Below are 19,223 nucleotides of genomic sequence, written 5' to 3'. Positions count from 1 at the left end.
TCAAATCACCATACAAAAAATATTCTCAAATTCTGGTATCCCCTCAGTAATAGTACTTTAAAATCCCTTCCCTGCCAGGCACTTTGTGAAATAACATGAAAACACGCTAAAAAGACATTTAGAAATTATGTTGCATACCAGCCTTACCATAAGAGCACTAACACCCAGGAGCTGAACAGCAACAACCTTACCTATGAAAAAGCAAGACTGCAAATACAGAACCCAGTACACTTGCTATTGAAAAAACAAAGCAAGCCAGGACTGCTATAGATCCCTGCACAGAATCTACATCCTAGTTAGCAGAATCCCTCACCTCTGTCAAACGTGCAGAATGCAGACTGATGCAGAATAAGAGACCAGAAATTAAGAACAAGCATACACAGAAAAACTGAAACTCCAAGAAGCTGGGCGTGAGGGGAGGGGGGAATGGCAGGAAGGTGGGGGTAGGATTCAGAATGCCTGCAACATTTCTACCTTGGATTGGTGGTGGCAGTGACTTCCAGGGGTGAGGGAGCGGTGATGAGGAATTAAGCACCAGCTCCTTACCCTGCACTCTGCTCAAGCAGCAAGCACCTGTGGCTGTTATAGAAAGCAGAGGCTTGCTAGGTCAGATTTCTGGTGACCACTGGTCTAAACAAGTGTAATCAGCCAAAGGTCTACGGAAAATTCAGAACTTAACTCATGAGAACCCACAAACCTGCTTGACAACAGCAAATCTCAAATTAATAAAGGACCAGCAGAAATCAGCCCAAAAGGAAAAATCCCACAATACCAAAATAAAGTCCTTTCTAAATCTAATTCCAGGCAGCAGAATACCTTAGCATAGGCGTGGCCTGAAAAGCTGAAGAAACACAAGAAGCTGAGCCTTTAAACGGGTCTGGGACTCTACAGTCGGCACTTGATTTACATGGGACTGACTGGTTGTCAACCCTGGGATTTTTCTTATTAAGTTTACACCACTGCTGACCACTAATTACATTTTCAGGGTTAAGACGCGAGTTAAGCCGAGCACCTCCCTGCATTTGGACAGCAGTTGCTAATGAATTGTTGAACATGGGGTTTGCAGGGAAGAGCGTTAACTTGTGTGCTAAACTCCTTGTAAAATCAGGAGTAAAGCTGGAGGCCCAAGCCAAGTGCACCCTGCTTCCCTGGCCTTAAAAAGAGAGAGAGAGAGAAACAGCTTTGTACTGATAATACAAGGTATCCTCCGATAAGGGCTTCCATAAAAGAGCACCAGGAAGAAGGGCGCAGCTTAACAAAAGCGAGGATAGAGAATGGCCGAACCTCATAGCGGCGATGAGATTACAGGCCCGTGCTAATGAAGGCGGGGATGAACACGGGCGCCTCTAATGCTGAATTGTTGCACATCAAAAGCTTTTTATTATTGTTGGTGAAGCGATGACGACGATCGGCCAACCTGTTGTAACCTAAAAAAATGTAAGCAAAAGCTTCAAAATGATTTCATTAGTACGATCGCAGAAAAGATATGGCACAGAAAAGTCACTAGTATGAGCGCATTGCATAGGAAACATTTACAAAATGATTTCAATACAGCTTGAAACCAAACCTGGAACACTATCAATGATCGAATATTTATATCGGGCCAGACCTGAAGCTGTAGCCTATGAGCTATTCCCCGGAGATACTCAAGCGAGGCCCGATTTCCGTAACTCTGGACGGTTTCTTGGATTGGGGTAGCAGTTTTTGTACACCTTTTTGTTTCTTTGTGGTGTTGCCCTGCTACTGATTGTTTCCATGAAAGAAATAATGCTGCTATGTGTTAAATACTCAAAGAACTACTATTATTTGTTTCATGTTATTCATAGTATTTCCTTGATTATTTAACACAAGAGAAGCCACACGTCAACAACAATAATAAACTCCATGCTTGCTTGGTCTTGTAGAGAGTTACGGCAAAGACACTGCTGGTTACGGGATTGCAGTCACCTGAATGTGCTTAAATTATTAGACACTTGACAGAAAAATGAGGTATTAGGCTGCCTCGGGCTTTCTTTTCAGAAGGTGATAAAAATAATTCTTTGCAGGGAGGGATGCAAACATTTTAGGTTGCATGCCTTCTTCTCTGTAAGCCTTTTAGCACCACCATCATCAAACAAAACTAAAAGGAAGGAAATATTTGGGTGAGTTACAAACCAAGCATCTTGTGCTCCTTACTGCTGGCAAAGATCTACCTTCTGCCCCTGCCCCATATTTAAAAAAAGAACCACTCACACTCAGTTAACGTTAACAGAGATATGTGAAAAGTACCAAAATTAAGAGGATTGCACTGCACCAGACTTTTGAACACTGCACAGCCTAGAAAGCTTCATAGTGAATTGTGTAATGATTTTTTTAAATACAGTAGGCAAGCCATACCATAAACTTTTTTGCAACAGCCAGTCTAATAAATATTTGTAGAGAAATCCATTTGGGTTTTGAGCACGTAATGCATGCTAGCGATGCATTATGTACCCCCGAAAACCTGCCCCAAGCTCCCCCTGCGCGCACTGAGCCTATGTTGCATAGGCTGCCGGTGCGCGGGGACGCACATAAGTCCCAGGGCTTTCCTGGGGGGGCGAATCGGGGGCATGTCGGGGGGGGCATGTTGCGGCCGGCGCGTCATCGGGGGCGTTCCGGGGGTGGGGCCATGGGCGTGGTTCCGGCCCGGGGGCGTGGCCACGGCCTCCGGACCAGCCCCTGGACCGGAACATGGCGCGCCGGCAGCCGGCCTGGTGCGCGCAAGTTATGCCTGCCTTGGGCAGGCGTAACTTTTCGAACAAAGGTAGGGGGCAGGTTTAGATAGGGCTGGGGGGGTGGGTTAGGTAGGGGAAGGGAGGGGAAGGTGTGGGGGGGGGTGGAAGGAAAGTTCCCTCCGAGGCTGCTCCCATTTCGGAGCGGCCTCAGAGGGAACGGAGGCAGGCTGCGCGGCTCGGCGCGCACAGGCTGCCAATCTTGCGCAGCCTTGCGCGCGCCGACCCCGGATTTTAAAAGATACGCGCGTATCTATTAGTAGTTTTTTAAAATCTGCCCCTTAATTTGTGCACCCAAGAAGAGAAAAAGAAAGTGAAAGTCTTTCAAGGTAGCCAATTTCAAAACAGGAATAGCTTCCAGGGCTTAAAGTGGAGCCTGCACACTGGGTGAACTGCACTGCACAGAGCAACGACGCACAGTACAAATGGTTTGGTGTTACAATAATTGTGTTTTTAAAACGTATTATTACCTGCACATCGGTTCTTAAAAGAGTGCATTTCAAAAGGGTAAATACATCGTTCAGGGTCAGTCACATCACGACTGCTCATTTTGCGCTTTCATGATCAAAGGGATGAAGTTTACCTCCCATAGTTCGCACAAGGAGGACACCAACTTTGAAATCAATTGCATACAAAGGCCTGAGCTGATAATAAGCAAGTTAAACAATGTGCAAAGCGGCCAGCACTGACTATTACCTAGCAGAGCCTGCAGCATCCATACACCTCTGTGGGTTACAAGGTAATTAAGACATAAATTAGCATAAGGGGGGATTTTTCTATCTGCCGCATTGGTGCAGGGTCCAGAAGTACCTCTTACGCAAAAACTGCCCCAGTTTTCAAAGTAAATGCACGCGTGCACTTTCTCTTCGAAAACTACCCGCAGGCGTTTACACTGCTAAGTTGTGCCGGCAGCTTTCCTAAGCACAAAATCACATGCAAACCCTGCCCCCGGGAGTGCGTCCTCACCCTGGGGCTAGGTTTAGCCACGCACAGAGATGGCCATTTTTTTTTTACGAAAAGCCCTTTTCCATGGCTAAAGAACAGCTTGAAAACGAGCTTCCCTCTGAGCAATTTAATACCCTGGGAATTGCATTTCTAAACTAAATGCTAAAATGTTAATAAAAATTCAGTTGCCAACAGACGCATCATGTGTGCACGTTTCTATTACATCCCAAAGACCAGCAACCTTCACTTTGAAGCATACTTTCATGCAACAAGTACTTTCCCTGGGAAGTCTGTTCTGAAAATTCATTTCACAGCATTATGAAAGAGGAGATATCCATGCAGTGGTACTTACAATCCAGAAGGCAAGCGCCTGGCTGTGATACCAAACAGATAGTGCAAGACTTCTACGAGGAGGAGATCAAAGAAAGCCGACAGCAGCCAGGTGCCCAGCACGAAGGACTGTAAAGGAAGGAGGGAGAGAGGACATGGTCACAGGCAAACTGAACTGCTCAGAATAAACGTCTTCAACCCATGCACGGCGTCTACTCGGATAGGATCGGGCCAGACGAGACCTGTCTTGTCCTCACCCCTTCTTGTGTTTTCAAGTGTTACTAATCCAAATGTCACAATTTTACTGAACAAGAAAAATGAAAACTCAGAAGGCACCTGCGTTCCAAAGGATCTGGGTATAAGCCACATCCAGGGTCTGCAGCCAGCGCCACAGACACCCATGCGCATTTCCTGCAGCAGGGCAAAGGCAGACTGCTTGGCAAGAGTTAGAAAACCCCGGGGCAAATGTGCCTAGCTTACACGCTCAATAATGCAATGGTTTTACTTTAGTAGAAAAGAGAGTCGTTTTCTGATCTCTCCTGCAATCTGCCCAGTTGTGATGCGAGCTTGGCATCAGATCCCACCTCACCTGCTTTTACCTGGGGGGGGGCGGGGAGAAAGAAGGGTTAGAGATGCAGGTCCCTCCTGATTTCCTGCAACTCCATGGCCACTAAGTCATTTCTGCAGCAAGAGTGGGGCTTTGTGGCCCCTGCCGTTCTGCAACATCATGGAAAAGCCTAGGATTCTGATCTACAGCTAGGGATCACTCTCAGTTATTTGATTTTAGTTTTCTTGGGAATTTATCAGTGCTTATTATAATGAATAAGAATGGGAGGACATCAGTGGGGCAAAGGGACTCATTCACAGCATGAGACTTGGTCATCCTCCCAACTTAAAGAGGTTAATGTTCTGGTCATGGACGTCTAGTAGACCGGTGACAAGACCGAGGTAAAGGTCACTACCCAGTAAATGGTGGGGGCGGTGTACTCTTAGACCCAAAATCTCAGCCTTCTATATCCGAGGTTAGCAATGTTTTTGGTCAGTGGAAATTTTTTTTTTAAGATATTGAAGGGCCACAGCAACAAACAAGGAGAAGGGACATGGCTTGGGTTGCTCTTGCTCACAGTCGTCACTCACGCTTGGTCTCGCTCTTACCCCTCCGTCTCTCTCTCTCTTGCACAGCTCCCTTTCCTCCTTCTCCCTGCCTCTCAAGGCCAGTTCTTGCTGTCTCTTTCAAGGCATGCGTCTGTCTCACGCCTCTCACGGTCTGCATCTTTCAGTCTCTCCTGCTCGGGCTGCGGGGAGTCTCCTAGCGGCCTGTGTCTCTGTCCACCTTTCTGCCTACTTTGTGTGAGACTAAAGGCTGCTTTTACAAAGGGGTACCAGATCCATAGGTGTACACAGCTCTGGACATGCCCCTCCCACCCAGACAGGTCCAAAGCTGTTCACAGTTATTAAGAAAGAAAACAGCAGGTCTGTGCAAATACTGTCAGTAGAAACAGCGTGAGCAAAGGGGCCCCTCTATAGGGCTCAGGGAGGCTGCACTGCTCAGGAGGGAGGAAACCATATCTTGATGTAGAAAAAGGGGGAACCTTGGTATAGAAAATCCAGCTACGCACAAAATGGCAGTGGTAAAATGTAGGCTGTCAGTTAAAAAGCATTTTCACAAGTGGGCAACTCTTCAGTGCCCCAACCACTCCATCATATCCCAGTTGCTGGAAGCGCGGCCTTGCAGAGGGCAGCAGGTACTGGTAATGTAGGGAGGGTTTAAACCAGACTCATGCACCTTTAAAGCGCTGCTCTCTGGCTCTGCGCAGCTAGCAGGTCGCCCAGCCAAATGTTTTCGCATGCCAATGTAATGTACTGTACGTTGCCGCCCTGTAGTCTAAACAAAACTGCCCAAAATAATCAGACAGTTATTCAAGGTGTACTAAGGGTACTATTCAGTTATTTATTTAAAAAAATGTATATGTCTGTCTGTCCTATCTTCTAGGTGGCTTACAGTAAAAGTCACATATTTACATAAAGACCCACAATTACAAATTAAAAATAAATCAACTTTCTGCCGCCATTGCGATTACCGTTCAATAAAACATATTGAACAAAACAGGAAATCATGTTTCAGCAAAATCTTTTTCCATCGGCTGCATCACAGATTCAGGCTACAAGTTTCCATGAAGAGGAAAGATTTTTTTTTGACTCCTTAAAAAATGGAAATGATGTCTCTCTCTGAAGGACCTCTGCCATGGAATTCCATAGTCAGGTCCCGGCCAGGACGTAAAGTTTTCCCAGAATTCAGCTAATCTGATAGCACGCACTGATGGTGCATCCAGGAGACGGCGGCCGCTTGGGCTTAGTTTTCTAGCAGGTCTATAGATTTTTCTATTTTTTTATAGTTCATTTACTACTGTGACGTGTCATCGCTCTGAGCTTTAATGGATAAGTGTCAGAATTTTGTACTCTCCACTGGACCGGTAGCCAATGGAGATGAAATTAAAGAGAGGAGATATGATCATTACGGGTGGCACCAGTTAGAACTCCTGCCATGCAGCTCTGCCATCATCTGCAGCGTCTTCATTCACAATCCAGGAGAACCACAATCATCAACGTTTGACAGTACCAAGAGTCGTAAAACTGTAGAGAAGTCATCAGCATTTAGGTAAGGTTTAAACTTGCACAATTGCAGTCTGAAAAATGCACTTCTCACAACAGATTTTATTTGTGTTTTGAAGATTATGATTCCCAGACTTTTAACCAGGAATTTTCAGGTTCTCAAATTGAAAAGCAGCAGGAACATTCGACAGGGAGGATCTCCTTAAGATGACCATTTCTGTTTTGATGACATTCAGAGAGAGAAAGAAAATCTCTGTTTGATGCTCTCAGCTCCGGAACAAAATGAACGCAATATTAATTAATTAAGACAACAGGCACTGCCCATGTATTTCCAAACGTCTTCTCTTATAGGCGAGAAGCAAGCCAAAAGGAAGTTGTGTGTTAGTGGATGAGTTGACAAGGAAAGCAAGTTACTTACCTGTAGTGGGGGTTCTCCGAAGACAGCAGGATAAATCAGCCATAACCCATAGTGCGACATCATCTGATGGTGCCACATGGACCCAGCTCTCAGAGCTTTTCCTGAACATAGGGAGTTCCTGCACAAGCTGCTGCCTCATGAACAGAGCTTAAGCTTACGTTTGTTAGTCACCTCTCCAGGAAGGCGAGCAGGCAATAAATATATGGCTGATTTATCCTACTGTCTTTGAAGAACCCCTTTAACAGGTAAGCAATTTTGCTTTTTCCATCAACAAATAGGATGAAATTACCATAATGCAAGGCGAGTCCCAAGCTGAAAATTGACACGAGGGAACAATAACATAGAAAAAACCTGGACCCAGCCAGTGAAGAGTAGACTACTGGGTGAATAGACTGAAGAAGCTGAATTGTTGTGTTGAGGAATTCCAGAACACCTACTGGCAAGGGGCCGACCACCAGCCAATCATCCAGGTACAGAGCACACAGATTCCCTGTCTCTGTGGCTGCGTCACCATGACTGCTAGGCACCTTTGTCAACACCTTCAGGGTGGCCGACAAGCTGAATGAGAGAACTTTATATTGGTAGTGTATATCCCTCCACAGCAAACCTGACGAATCTCTCATGGGTGGGGTGAAAAGGAATATAAGCATAAGCATCCAGATTCAGGGCGCAGATCCAGTCCCTCGGCTGAATTAAGGGCATAATTGCTTACAGCAAATTCATTTTGAATCTCTCCCAAACCAGCAACTTGTTCAGATCTAGGATGGGCCTCAAGCCACCCAATTTTGGAGGAATTAAAATGTACCAGGAGTAGAACCCCATGCCACGCTCTCAAGGAGGATCAAGCTCCTTCTGTTCTAGAAGAGATTTTATCTCCAGCTGCAGCCAAGCTGATTGGGTGAGAGCGGACCTGGAGTTCGATGTCTACCAGTTCAGAGGAAATAGTCATACTCAACAATTCTCAAGACCCATTTTTCCTTTACGATGAGGTTCCAGACCGACAAGGAAGACTGCACCCTCCCCCCAAAAGAAAAGTGAATGACATAAAAAATTCAGCCCAGACTTGGGCTGTGTCTGCTGTTGCACTTTATGCTGTATCCAATGTTACTCCACAATACCCCACTCACTATTGGTATAATACATTTTAATATGGTAGGTTTCATACACAATCTGTTGCTTGCCTCCACAGCCTTGCTACAGCAATTTTTCAATTGTAATCATGAACCTACCTCCCTCCCACTCTCAGTTGAAAATGTTATTAAATGTTTTTTAAATTTTCTTAATACATTTTTATATAAAATCAGTAGGGTATTTTTGAAGAAGTGTTTTTTGAAGAAACTTTTTATGTATTCAACAGCAATCTGACTGGCTTAGCGTTCAGCACTGCTTCAACTTCTTACAGGCTTTAAATGTCTCTCAAACCGGCTGTGCACGCCATTTATATTTCTAGTTCACTTTCTAGTTTCACTTGGTGAAAGAATTTTTCACCAAACCTGAAATAATTGTTGGTTTAAATCAGCTCTAATATTTGAATGAGAAAAGGTATGGGAATCCGATGTGCTCCTTTCTTTCACCAGCCTGTCACCACTTTTATAGCCTCATCCTGCGGTATCTGTATATACAAAGACTGGCTATCCATGGTCACCAGCCAACATGTGTTATAGTCCAAATGTAATGTCTTAATTCCTTTCAAAAACTGTATCGTGTCTTTCAAATACGAGTGGGCTTTCACCACTAAAGGTTGTAATATCTTGTCCAGCAACACTGCCGGGGGCTCCAAAACCGAGTCTCGTAAGGAAACTATTGGTCTTATAGGTGGAGAGGTAACATTCTTATGCACCTTGGGAACAGAGTATATAAGAGGTATACTCGGATGTTTCCTCTGTAAATATCTCTTCTCTTTAGAGGTTAGGAAAGGGGCAACTTCTGTCAATTGCTGTACTTTTTTTTATTAGCTCCTCGGTTGGATTGGGGTATACAGCAGAGAGACTTTGATATTTAAGTACTTCTAGACATCTAACGTGAACTAGAAATATAAGCGGCGTGCACAGCCGGTTTGAGAGACATTTAAAGCCTGTAAGAAGTTGAAGCAGTGCTGAACACTAAGCCAGTCAGATTGCTGTTGAATACATAAAAAGTTTCTTCAAAAAACACTTCTTCAAAAATACCCTACTGATTTTATATAAAAATGTATTAAGAAAATTTAAAAAACATTTAATAACATTTTCAACTGAGAGTGGGAGGCAGGTAGGTTCATGATTACAATTGAAAAATTGCTGTAGCAAGGCCGTGGAGGCAAGCAACAGATTGTGTATGAAACCTACCATATTAAAATGTATTATACCAATAGTGGGTGGGGTATTGTGGAGTAACATTGGATTTAACATTTTGATCTCACCACGAGCGGAGATTTTTTTGAAAGCACTTTATGTTGTGACATTTTCTTCTGTCAGCCCTTGAAGTGAAGCTGTGAAGGCGGACGAGGAGCGAATGCCTCTGGAAGACATAGAATAGCCTCCTCTGACAGAAGAGGCCCTTATATAAGAAGACGCAGAGGCAGTAGGTTGATCTCCCATCATTGTGGACAGCATTTGCAACATGTATTGGTGTTCCTTGATCAGCGCTGCAGTTTCCTGCACCTTATCCCCAAAGAGGTTCTCTGCCATGCATGGGAGAACCGCCAAGCAATCGTGAACATCCTCTCGGATTGCTCACTCAGAGAAAGGCAAGTCTCCGGCTCCAATAGTCAAAGCAGATGTCCTAGTCAGAGTCAAAGGCCTCATAAGTTTACCACATTCTTCTGCATCTGCCAGGGCCCGGTGAAAGTCTACCTGATTAGGGTCCTCTGAGACACCAAAGGCTTGAGCTTTTGCACACTTTCATGCATGTATTTCACCACGAAGAATTGGTGAGCCACAATCCATACACTAAATATCTTTCCCCCTCCCGCCCCTCAAAAAAAATCTAAACCTGAAAATATTCAGAGCCTTCTGGACCTTTCCAGGAAGAGTTAATGTTCCCAGGAACCTTTCACATGTTTCAGTGCTGACCCCACTAAATACAGTGTGGCGCAGAAGTTAGACTACGCCAAAGCCTGGACAAGGTTGAACTCAGATCAAGTTTGCATGACACAGGCATTGAAGACACCAGACTCTACTACATGCTGAGCTGAAGGTTCCTTGGCAGGCCAGGGACCAGGACAGAAGCTGTCTTTTTCAGGGGCTGAATGAATTTCAAAAGCCCCAAAATGTCCGTTTTTGGATCGTGATTCATCAGTATCTCCAGAAATAGCTAAGGTCTTCAGGAGGCGAGATTTCACTTGGCAAGGCCAGAGCAGGGTCAGAAGGCATCCCCATGGACTCCTCTTCCTCAGATCATTGCAGTACACTCATCCATGATTTGGATAAAGAGGCGCATGGCTGGGGAGAGTTTCTCTGGCGCACCAATGAAGAGATGATTGGTAGGAATGCTGATCAAATCAAAACTACTCCCTCCTCATCCAAATCCCTTGACAGGAATTCATAGAGGGGAGAAGAACCAGTCAGTATATCAAGCAGACTCACATCAGTTGACAAAGCTTCTCAAGATGACACTGGGAGATTTCCTTGAAACCCATTCTACAGAAAAAATATTCCATCCTTCCTCTTGTTCTCAGGAAGTAGGGAGGCAAAAGAATCTCTTACAGCCTCTGACAGCTGGGCCACCATTTGCAGAGAAGCCTTTTGTGCCGGAGTACACAGGGAAACATTGTCTTCAGACATTCAAATGCATTCATCCTCACTAGGTGTCACTGTGGCCAGTGGCGGTAAGAGAAACTTGGTGGAGCAGGTACTTGAACTCAGGATACACTTTGCACCAAAGCACTTCGCACCAGCTGCACACCTTATTGACTAGAGTCAGACCTCACCACTGGTGTCAGTAAAGATTCTTTCTATGCAAAGACTTTACTCTCCTGAGCAGATAGTTCACTTCTCAGAGCAAGGATACTCTGCATCAAGGAAACCAGCTGCGCCTTGACTGGCACTGGAATGATCCATACAAATGCCACAATCCAGTGGGAGCACTGAGAGGAGAGGATCACCTTGCTGGTGTCTGAAAGGATTCAGTAAGTTTTGCTTGGGAAATTTTTTTTAAAGTATTGGGGAGAAGTAAACTATTGGGGTATATTATTTAGTGTGTTTGTGCTTTAAATAGTCAGTAAGGCAGATAATAAATAGAAGTTAGTGTGTTTATTTTTAAAGTCAGTAAAGCAGCTAATAAGCAGTTTTTAAACTAGAACAAAGGGGAAAACCGACAGTTGCTCTGCAGCGCATTGTTCGGAGAAAGGTATCTTCAAAGGATACTAATGATGCTTTAGAATTAGGGCATCCCGACAGTGAGGTTACAATAATAAGAAAAGTAGTCCAAGTGCCTATAACTAAAAACTCACCTGAGCTAAAAGATTCCAATTTATCCCTTTTGATTAAAAAAACAGAATGAAAATACAAAAAAACAAACTTTGAAATGTTTGTATGCTAATGCCAGAAGTCTAATAAGTAAGATGGGAGAATTAGAATGTATAGCAGTGAATGATGACATAGACTTAATTGGTATCTCAGAGACATAGTGGAAGGAGGACAACCAATGGGACAGTGCTATACCAGGATACAAACTATATTGCAATGACAGAGAGGAGCACCCGGGAGGCAGTGTGGTGCTTTATGTCCAGGATGGCATAGAGTCCAACAGAATACACATCCTGCATGAGACAATGCACAATTAAATCTATATGGGTAGAAATCCCTTGTGTGTTGGGAAAGAGTATAGTGATAGCAGTACACTACCATTCACCTGGCCAAGATAGTGAGATGGACAGTGAAATGCTAAGAGAAATTAGGGAAGCTAACCAAATTGGTAGTGCAGTAATAATGGGAGATTTCAATAACCCCAATATTGACTGGGTAAATGTAGCATCGTGACATGCTAGAGAGATAAAGTTCCTGGTTGGAGCAATTGGCTCAGGAACCGACGAGAGAGGGAGCAATTTTAGATCTAATTCTCAGTGGAGCACAGGATTTGGTGAGAGAGGTAATGGTGGTGAGGCCACTTAGCAATAGTGATCATGATATGATCAAATTTGAATTAATGACTGGAAGGGGGACAGTAAGCATATCCACGGCTCTAGCGCTAAAGGGAAACTTTGATAAAATGAGAGAAATAGAAAAAACCTGAAAGGAGCAGCTACAAAGCTAAAAAGTGTGCAAGAGGCATGGACATTATTAAAAAATACCATCCTAGAAGCACAGTCCAGATGTATTCCATACATTAAGTAAGGTGGAAGGAAGGCAAAACGATTACCAGCATGATTAAAAGGTGAGGTGAAAGAGGCTATTTTAGCCAAAAGATCTTCATTCAAAATTAGAAGAAGGATCCAACAGAAGAAAATAGGATAAAGCATAAGCATTGGCAAGTTAAATGTAAGACATTGATAAGACAGGCTAAGAGAGAATTTGAAAAGAAGTTGGCCGTAGAAGCAAAAACTCACAGTAAAATATATCTGAAGCAGAAAGCCTGCAAGGGAGTCAGTTGGACCGTTAGATGATCGAGGGGTTAAAGGGGCACTTAGAGAAGATAAGGCCATTGCAGAAAGATTAAATTATTTCTTTGCTTCGGTGTTTACTGAAGAGGATGTTGGGGAGGTACCCGTATAGGAGAAGGTTTTCATGGGTAATGATTCAGATGGACTGAAACAAATCACGGTGAACCTAGAAGATGTGGTAGGCCTGATTGACAAACTGAAGAGTAGTAAATCACCTGGACCAGATGGTATACACCCCAGGATTCTGAAGGAACTCAAAAATGAAATTTCAGACCTATTAGTAAAAATGTATAATCTATCATTAAAATCATCCATTGCACCTGAAGACTGGAGGATAGCAAATGTAACCCCAATATTTAAAAAGGGCTCCAGGGGCGATCCGGGAAACTACAGACCGGTTAGCCTGACTTCAGTGCCAGGAAAAATAGTGGAAAGTGTTCTAAAGATCAAAATCACAGAGCATATAGAAAGACATGGTTTATTGGAACAAAGTCAGCATGGCTTTGCCTCACAAATCTGCTTCACTTTTTTGAAGGGGTTAATAAAAATGTGGATAAAGGTGAACCGGTAGATGAGAGGCTTCTAGGAAAAGGAAAAGTCATGGGATAGGTAGCGAAGTCCTTTTGTGGTTAAAAGACAGGAAACAGAGAGTAGGATTAAATGGACAATTTTCTCAGTGGAAGGGAGTGGGCAGTGGAGTGCCTCAGGGATCTGTATTGGGACCCTTACTGTTCAATATATTTATAAATGATCTGGAAAGAAATACGACGAGTGAGGTAATCAAATTTGCAGATGATACAAAATTATTCAGAGTAGTTAAATCAGAAGCAGATTGTGATAAATTGCAGGAAGACCTTGTGAGACTCGAAAATTGGGCATCCAAATGGCAGATGAAATTTAATGTGGATTTGTGCAAGGTGATGCATATAGGGAAAAATAACCCTTGCTGTAGTAACACGATGTTAGGTTCCAAATTAGGAGCTACCACCCAAGAAAGAGATCTAGGCGTCATAGTGGATACTACATTGAAATCGTCGGCTCAGTGTGCTGCAGCAGTCAAAAAAGAAACAGAATGTTAGGAATTATTAGGAAGGGAAAGGTGAATAAAACGGAAAATGTCATAATGCCTCTGTATCACTCCATGGTGAGACTGCACCTTGAATACTGTGTACAATTCTGGTCGCTGCATCTCAAAAAAAATATAGTTACGATGGAGAAGATACAGAGAAGGGCAACCAAAATGATAAAGGGGATGGAATAGTTCCCCTATGAGGAAAGACCAAAGAGGTTAGGACTTTTCAGCTTGGAGAAGAGACGGCTGAGGGGGGATATGATAGAGGTGTTTAAAATCATGAGAGGTCTAGAACGGATAAATGTGAATTGGTTATTTACTCTTTCGGATAACAGAAGGACTAGGGGGCACTCCATGAAGTTAGCATGGGGCACATTTAAAACTAATTGAAGAAAGTTCTTTTTTACTCAACGCACAATTAAACTCTGGAATTTGTTGCCAGAGAATGTGGTTAGTGCAGTTAGTATAGCTGTGTTTAAAAAAGGATTGGATAAGTTCTTGGAGGAGAAGCCCATTACCTGCTATTAATCAAGTTGACTTAGAAAATAGCCACTGCCATTAGCAATGGTAACATGGAATAGACTTAGTTTTTGGGTACTTGCTCAGTATGTACACCCTGGATTGGCCATAGTTGGAAACAGGATGCTTGGTCTGACCCAGTATGGCATGTTCTTTTGTACTGAAGGAGCTTTGGGTAGCTCAAACACAGGAACATTCGGGAAGAACAAACTGCACAGCACCATAAAGGTCCTCCAAGCTGTGATAGATGGCATTGTCTATGCTAAAGCACTCCTCATTGCTGAGACCAAAGGCGCTATTCTTGGCATAGAGTGGCGGTTCCACTAGATTGCACCAACGGAGGAAGGAGCTTTCCCAACAGACCTGGCGAGGAGGGGGAGACTTCCAGTGTAATTCACAATGTTTCTTGTGGTGCCACACACCTCAAGAGGCTTCACTAAAGGTGGTAGAGTGGCTTCACTGCCCACTGTCGTGCTGAAGCTACAGGGCATTACCCAACACTATCTTCTGCAGATTCCCCATCTTCCAGGCATGAATCTGCTGCACCCACAGGGACATCCAGTCACAACTGAGAGCAGTTGGCGGCATCAGACAATGATAACAAATGGTGTGGCATTCCATCATGGACATATGGCATCCACACTTGCAAGCAGTGAACTCACCAAGTATTTCTTTGACTTTGATTTCTCTATGGAAAAATATATTTAAAATTTTTTTTTTTTTTTATAGAACTAAAAGTTCTGTTGAGTGGCTACCAAGGCAGCAGTACAAAGAACAACTCTGTAAAGCACATAACAGCTCAACACCACCTCTGAATGCATTATGACACGGTTCATCTTGCTAATCAACACAGAAGCTCAATACACTGAAGAAGCACAAACAGATCTAGAATCTATTTTATGTACTGTACAAGGAAGAATAAAGACTTACTGTAAATTTTCTGCTACCATATCTTCTTTCAAATATTCTGAAATTATAAATGAGTAGACTGCTGCAGAATGTATCTTTCAGGTCTAAACAAATTATTCTTCCACAAATTAGTCTCCATATCTGAAAAAGAATCACACCATTATTCTTACAAAATCCCTAAAGCAGGCTCTCTATTGTCCAAACTTTGCTGGGTCATACCCAAGACCTGTTTTTCAGCCTATTGGTGACTGGGCCATTTTTTTTAATTTCCTGGCACAAGAAAATAAATTATCCAAAAAGACATCAATAAGGGTGAGGATTTAGCATTGCCTGGACATTGAAAAGTCAGCCATAACATATCTGACCATCTAGTCCATTAATATGCATGACTGTCCTTTTGCTAGAATAACTATGAATATATTTAGGGTCAAGCGTTGTGTTGGTCATACTGAATACCTTTGCAATCCACTTTTATTCTGTACTTGTAAAACAAATAATTCCAGGTAAACTCTTTCTTCAAAAATAGTATGAGGGTCTGAAAAATTAAGTCATACATCCAAACAAAACCATATGGGGTAGATCTTAAAAGCCCTGCGAGCGTAAATTCTCCCGGATTTACGTGCACAGGGCAATCGTGCGCCGCCGTGCCTATTTTGCATAGGCCGCCGGCGTGCCCAAAGACCCGGGATGCGCGTAAGTCCCAGGGCTTCGTAAAAGGGGCGGGAGGGGGCGTGTCCAGGGGCGTGTCGGCCAGCAGAGGGGTCAGGGGGCGGTCCCAAGTCCCCCGGCACTGCGGCCTGTGCTGGGGGATGCCGAGGCGGTTCGCACACGTTACGCCTGCCTCAAGCAGGCGTAACTTGTACAGCAAAGGTGGGGGGGAGGTGGGGGGGGGATTTAGGTAGGGCTGGGGGGTGAGTTAGATAGGGGAAGGGAGGGGAAGGTGGGGGGACGCAGAAGGAAAGTTCCCTCCGAGGCCGCTTCGATTTTGGAGCGGCCTCGGAGGGAACGGAGGTAGGCTGCGCGGCTCGGCGTGCGCAGGCTGCCGATTTTGCACAGCCTTGCGCGCGCCGACCCCGGATTTTATAAGATACGCGCGTATCTTATAAAATCCAGCGTACTTTTGTTTGCGCAGGGCGCACGTACTTTTTAAAGATCTACCTCTATGTATTCAGAAAGCTGTCTTTTATGCAGTGTTTTTAACACAGGATCTCTTACCACCATGCAGATGCTTGCCTAACACAGGACATAAATATCACTTTCTGTTTTAAATGCAGCATGATGCTTAATTGTATTATGACTGCATTAATTTCAGGACTTTTACTCATTTGTAAGAAACGTTTTCTCATTTACTAACACAATCATCATTTGAGAAATACAATATGAGCATAATCTTAACAAGCCTTACCTGAAAATCCTCTTTTATTGCTTGTAGATTATAGGCAAAGAATTTCTGATAATGTTGGAAGAGCAAAGTCAATAAAACTGACAGGGCACTTGGAATCAGCAAGAGGCTCTTTGACAGAGGTGCTTTATCTTTAAAAAATAAAATAAAGAAAATTGAAATCTTCAAAAAATGATTTTCTCAAAATGTATTAATGATAATAAAATACTCTGCATCTGAGTAAGGGTCAAAGGATCCTACACCCCTCAGATGGTTCTATATGAGCATTTTCAACACAGTGAGAATGCAGTACGGATTGCTATGAAGAAATATTGCATAGCTAATAATTCATTTAAATATATAAAAATTATCCAGATTATACCATTGGTAAAAGAGGATGCTCATAGCACCAGAAAATGCCCAATTCCATCAAAAACTTTATATGTACATCTAGCGACAGAATTTATTTACTAAAATTTGATTTTCTGCCTTTCCTTAGCCCTCAAGCTGCATTACAATTTAAAAGTCATATTAAACACAAATTAAAATAATCATACAATTTATATAGAAATCCCTCCATCTTTCTCTAATACTTCCTCCACCAAATTCCTGTCCTCACACCTTACAATACAACCTCATCTATAGACCAATAATCAATTCTAAAGGGAATCAAAAGCTTTATTTATTTATTTAAAATTATTTATGTACCGTTTTTACAAATGAAAATTTTATCAAAACGGTTCACAATAATACTAAACTAAAATAAATTAAAAAGAATAAAAATTACACAAAATCGGTATAATAAACAAAGTAAACAAATTTTTACAAAATTAAACTACTCAAAAAAAAAGAGAAAGAAGAAAGACTTGTGCCATTCAATTACCCTAAAGATAGGGAAAAAGGGAGGGGGTAAATTGATTATATGATGATGTGAGGTTGTTTATTATTACTGTGTATTTGATGGAATATTGAAAGCTGTTTGAAACAGGTATATTTTTAGAGATTTTTTAAAATGTTTTGATAATAAGCAGAGTGAATTTGGTAGTGAATTCCAAAGGGAGGGTCCTGCTACTGAAAACGCTCTCCTTCTGGTAATATCTAATCTTGCTAATCATTGTGATGGAATGTCTAAAAGATTTTGTGTTAAGAGATCTTAAATGTCGAGCGGATTTTTAAATACGGAGTATGGAACAAAGCCAGGTGGAGGAAGAGTTGTATATTAAGCCATGAATAATAGTGAGTACTTTATATTGTATCCTAAATTTTATGGGTAGCCAATGAAGAGTTTGCAGAATAGGTGTGATATGATTTCTGAGGGAAATGCCGGATAAGATGCGAGCTGCAGCATTTTGAACTAGTTGTAATGAGTGAATTGTGTAACCAGGTAAACCTAGGTAAAGGGTGTTGCAATAATCCAGGCCAGAGAAAATAAGCGACTGTAGAATAGTTCAGAAATCGTGTTGAAAAAGTAAAGGACGGAGGCGTTTTAAAAGTTTTAATTTGTAAAATGATTTTCTGGTTACCGAAGAAATCTGTTGTTTCATTGATAAGTCTGTGTTTATGATGACTCCTAGATTTGTAGCATAGTGCGATATTGGAATCGAAACACCGTTTGTTACCAGATGTGAAGGTGGACCAATTGAAGAATCTGAAATAGAAGTTAAATGAACAATCTCAGTTTTTGATGGGTTCAGTTTTAAACGATTGTGAGAGAGCCATAAATTAATAGTAGATAGATAAAGGGAAACCATAGAGTGGCGGACCAAGATGTATTATATGGAACTAAAAACTGAATGTCGTCTGCATAGATTTTGAATTGTAAATTTAAAGATGATAGAATATGACATAAGGGGAGCAGATAGATGTTGAAAAGTATGGGAGATAGTGATGAACCCTGAGGCACTCCGTTGAATAGACCAACACATGAATGGCTGATGTGCTGCAAAGAATAATCAAGAATCACTGACAAGATAGCATTCAACTGCTGGAACTCAGGACATCCAGGCCTCATCTCCAAGACAAGTTATATTCTTAAATAACTCAAATTCCATCAGAGGTGGTAAACATGCTATCATGTACAAATATTCTCTACATACTCAGAAATCGGGAGCCATACTATATAGAACGGGTAGATGTGAATCGGTTATTTACTCTTTCGGATAGTAGAAAGACTAGGGGGCACTCCATGAAGTTAGCATGGGGCACATTTAAAACTAATCAGAGAAAGTTCTTTTTTACTCAACGCACAATTAAACTCTGGAATTTGTTGCCAGAGGATGTGGTTAGTGCAGTTAGTATAGCTGTGTTTAAAAAAGGATTGGATAAGTTCTTGGAGGAGAAGTTCATTACCTGCTATTAAGTTCACCTGGAGAATAGCCACTGCCATTAGCAATGGTTACATGGAATAGACTTAGTTTTTGGGTACTTGCCAGGTTCTTGTGGCCTGGATTGGCCACTGTTGGAAACAGGATGCTGGGCTTGATGGACACTTGGTCTGACCCAGTATGGCATTTTCTTATGTTCTTACTTTTTTGTTTATTCCCTCCTATTTTTCACATCTCCATTTTCTTCTACAGCAGGGACCTTTCAGGAAGTAACAACAATGAAAATGGAAATTTTCCATTATACTATAGCTTTAATAAAATTATATTTGAATCTAAACTGAACTGTACTAAGAACGCCATCTAGTGCATATTTTAACATCAGTA

General features: G+C 42.5%; 1 protein-coding gene across 6 annotated transcripts in view; it reads right to left on the bottom strand.

Moving 5' to 3' along the window:
* The window catches only part of UBAC2 (UBA domain containing 2), a 377,581-nt gene that overhangs the window by 320,310 nt on the left and 38,048 nt on the right, over positions 1 to 19,223 (bottom strand). For all 6 annotated transcript variants that reach the window (XR_003857130.1, XR_003857131.1, XR_003857133.1 and 3 more), the window contains exons 2-4: positions 16,540 to 16,667; positions 15,156 to 15,275; positions 4,048 to 4,154 (exon numbers count right to left, since the gene is read on the bottom strand). Coding sequence is in view for 2 of the 6 variants with exons in the window: in XM_029604494.1 (XP_029460354.1) it covers positions 4,048 to 4,154; positions 15,156 to 15,275; positions 16,540 to 16,667 (355 nt within the window). In the remaining 4 variants the exon portion in view is untranslated. The remainder of the gene's footprint in view (positions 1 to 4,047; positions 4,155 to 15,155; positions 15,276 to 16,539; positions 16,668 to 19,223) is intronic.

The sequence above is a fragment of the Rhinatrema bivittatum genome, chromosome 5 (assembly GCF_901001135.1).
Source record: "Rhinatrema bivittatum chromosome 5, aRhiBiv1.1, whole genome shotgun sequence".
Classification (NCBI taxonomy): Eukaryota; Metazoa; Chordata; class Amphibia; order Gymnophiona; family Rhinatrematidae; genus Rhinatrema; species Rhinatrema bivittatum.
Note: the sequence above shows the minus strand (reverse complement) of the source record. Positions and strands in the feature narration are given on the sequence as shown.